Below are 2,706 nucleotides of genomic sequence, written 5' to 3'. Positions count from 1 at the left end.
ATATATTGAATCGCGTTATATAATAGCCGTGTAGATGCGCAAGACACCCCGCTGGTTATCATAAATCTGATACGGAGTATATAGTAAATTATTGAAATAAAACAGTTGTGTTGTACATGACGGCATGCTTCCTTCGATCATGCATACAACATCGTCCTCTCCAATCATCGTCCTCCTCCTACTCACCATTCTCCACTCATCCGTAGCAATTGCATCCGTACGAGTTATGCTTGTCGCCTTTTGTGCCACCATCCTGATCATCTCCACTCCCACCTCATTCGCCCAATCCTCCTACATCGGCAACCGATCTCGATCATCCCCTCCGTCGAGTCCAATCCACCACAACCACGAGCTCCCGCTAGCTGCCACACAGACGCATTAGGAGCCGAGCTGGAGCGCATGTACTTTGTCCTCCTGAAGCCGCGAGCAGACGCCCGCATGATGGACGACGACGAGCTATGGAGCTAGCACATGTTGTTCCTCCTCGGCGACATGACAACCTTCGGAAAAAGCGGCGGCTCATGCACTCGCACCAACACGTCCTGGATGGCTTTGCCTCATGGTTGACGGAGGCCGAGCTGGAGGCGGTGTCCATCAAGCTCGGCTTCTCCAAGTCGACTCTGGATGGGCCGATGTACCTCGACACCACGCATAGCCCGAGCTTCCTCGGGCTATCGCCGGACAACTTCTGGGGGTACACCGAATACGGCAGCGGGGTGATCATTGGAGTGATCGATTTCGGGATCAATTCCAGCCACCCTAGCCAGACAGGTGGAAAGGCAAGTGCGACGGCAGCGTCCGCTGCAAGCCTGCAACAACAAAGTTATCGGCGCCTGATCCCTCATCTTCCAGGACCCTGTCGATTACATTGGCCACAACAAGCACGTGGCGTTGATCACGGCGGGGAACTTCGTCAACGACGCCTCGTTCCATGGACAGGCGGTCGGGACGGCCTCCGGGATCGCCCCCAATGCGCACTTGGCATCGTACAAGGTCTGCTATACTCTCACCGATGATTCTGACGACTACCACTGCCCCATGACGTCCATAGTGGCTGGGATGGAATCGGTGGTCGTCGACGGGGTGGACATCATCTCCATCTCCCTCTCTAGTGGGGAAATGAGATTCGACCGGGACCCTGTGGCCATGGGCACATTCCGCGCGGTGGCCAAGGGTATCCCTGTCGTGGCATCTGCTAGCAACTCTGGCCCAGATCGGTTTTCTGTTACAAACGACGTGTCGTGGATCATCACTGTAGGTCGGGTCGGTACAGGGCGGATCTACCATCGGGGCTAGGGGCCTTTAGCCCCCCTACTCGATCTGCGCCATTGAAACCCCCTTAGGCCCCGCAAGAAATTTCTGATATTACTGAAGAGAAGGATGGGCCAGAAGCAGCTCTCTTTCGTCTAGGCTTTCCTAATATTTTTTCTGGATCCGCCACTAGATTGGTGGACCGGAGGATCTCCGCCGACCTGGTGCTAGAGAATGGTGATATACTCCAGGGACAAGCGTTGGTGCAGGGGGTGAAATCAACGCCCTGTCTTTCCCTCTACTACCCCGGAGAGGGTAATGGATGCAGCAAGGCGAGGGTTGGAAGCATGAAGGGAGTAAGGGACACATCGCAATATGCGATGAATACTCCTTGGATGGCTTTATTGTCAAGACCTTGTATGCCAGTGGTGCAGCACAGGTCGTGGCGGTCGGTTAAAGTGTGTCCGGCTACACCATCATCTACAAGTACTACGGAGGGGCCTCCATCCTAGTGTTGCCCACCGTCCTCGGCACCAGGTTGAAGGACAACGCAATTTATCCGGATGTCGCGATGCTGGTGACCTTCCAGGGCACGCAGCTTACCGTCGGTGGGTCGCCCACCGTCGCCTACTTCTCCGGCCGAGGAACCAACCTCAACACCCCATTTCTCGCGAAGCCGGAAAAAAATTGATAGAACCCTAACGATGATGGTATTTCTTAGACAAATTCGTTTGTACGATGGCATTTCTTAGAATTCACACTCGTCGATGGTATTCTTAGAATTAAGTTTTTGTCAATGGCATTTGTTAGATTTTCTCTTTATAATAATGCTAGTCATGCAATCTGCTTGGAGCACCATGCTAGTTAACATTAAATGTGCAAAGCAAAGGTCTCCTGCTTCCTCCGATCAGATATATATAACATCGTCCTCCTCACCGTTATCCACCCATCCGTAGCAATGACGTCTGTAGGAGTTGTACTTGTCGCCTTGTGTGCCACCATCTTGATCATCTCCATTCTCACCACGTTCGCCCAATCCTCCAACGTCGGCAACCACCGATCCCCATCATCCCCTCCACTAAGTCCACTCCACCACCACCACCCACGTGCCTCGGCGACCGGCCACGCAGACGCATCATCAGGAGCCGAGCCGGAGCTGGAGCCGGAGCCGGAGCGCATGTACTTTGTCCTCCTGAAGCCACGAGTAGCCGCCCGCATGATGGATGACAGCGGGCTGTGAAGCTGGCACATGTCATTCCTCCCTGGCAACATGACATCCTCTGGCAAGCAGCGGCTCGTGCACTCGTACCAGCACATCCTGGATGGCTTTGCCGCATGGTTGACGAAGGCCGAGCTGGAGGCGGTGTCCATCAAGCCCGGCTTCTCCATGTCGATTCTAGACGAGCCGATGTACCTCGACACCACGCATAGCTCAGGCTTCCTCGGGCTGATGCC

General features: G+C 54.4%; 1 protein-coding gene across 1 annotated transcript; it reads left to right on the top strand.

Annotated features, from left to right (window-relative positions):
- The first annotated feature begins 458 nt into the window (after positions 1-458).
- On the top strand, positions 459-1,296 carry LOC107303545 (subtilisin-like protease). The gene is made up of 2 exons (XM_015833209.1): positions 459-779; positions 853-1,296. The coding sequence occupies exons 1-2, from the start codon at positions 459-461 to the stop codon at positions 1,294-1,296; spliced, it is 765 nt and encodes a 254-aa protein (XP_015688695.1).
- The last annotated feature ends 1,410 nt before the right edge of the window (positions 1,297-2,706 follow it).

This window comes from Oryza brachyantha, chromosome 2 (assembly GCF_000231095.2).
Source record: "Oryza brachyantha chromosome 2, ObraRS2, whole genome shotgun sequence".
Taxonomy (NCBI): domain Eukaryota; kingdom Viridiplantae; phylum Streptophyta; class Magnoliopsida; order Poales; family Poaceae; genus Oryza; species Oryza brachyantha.
This window is presented reverse-complemented; position numbering and strand designations above follow the sequence as displayed.

Excerpts from the sequence above, each read along its gene's own strand:
- LOC107303545 (XM_015833209.1), top strand. The coding sequence starts at position 459 with ATGGAGCTAGCACATGTTGTTCCTCCTCGGCGACATGACAACCTTCGG. Across the intron at positions 780-852 it reads CTAGCCAGACAGGTGGAAAG|GACCCTGTCGATTACATTGG; the intron begins GCAAGTGCGACG and ends CTCATCTTCCAG.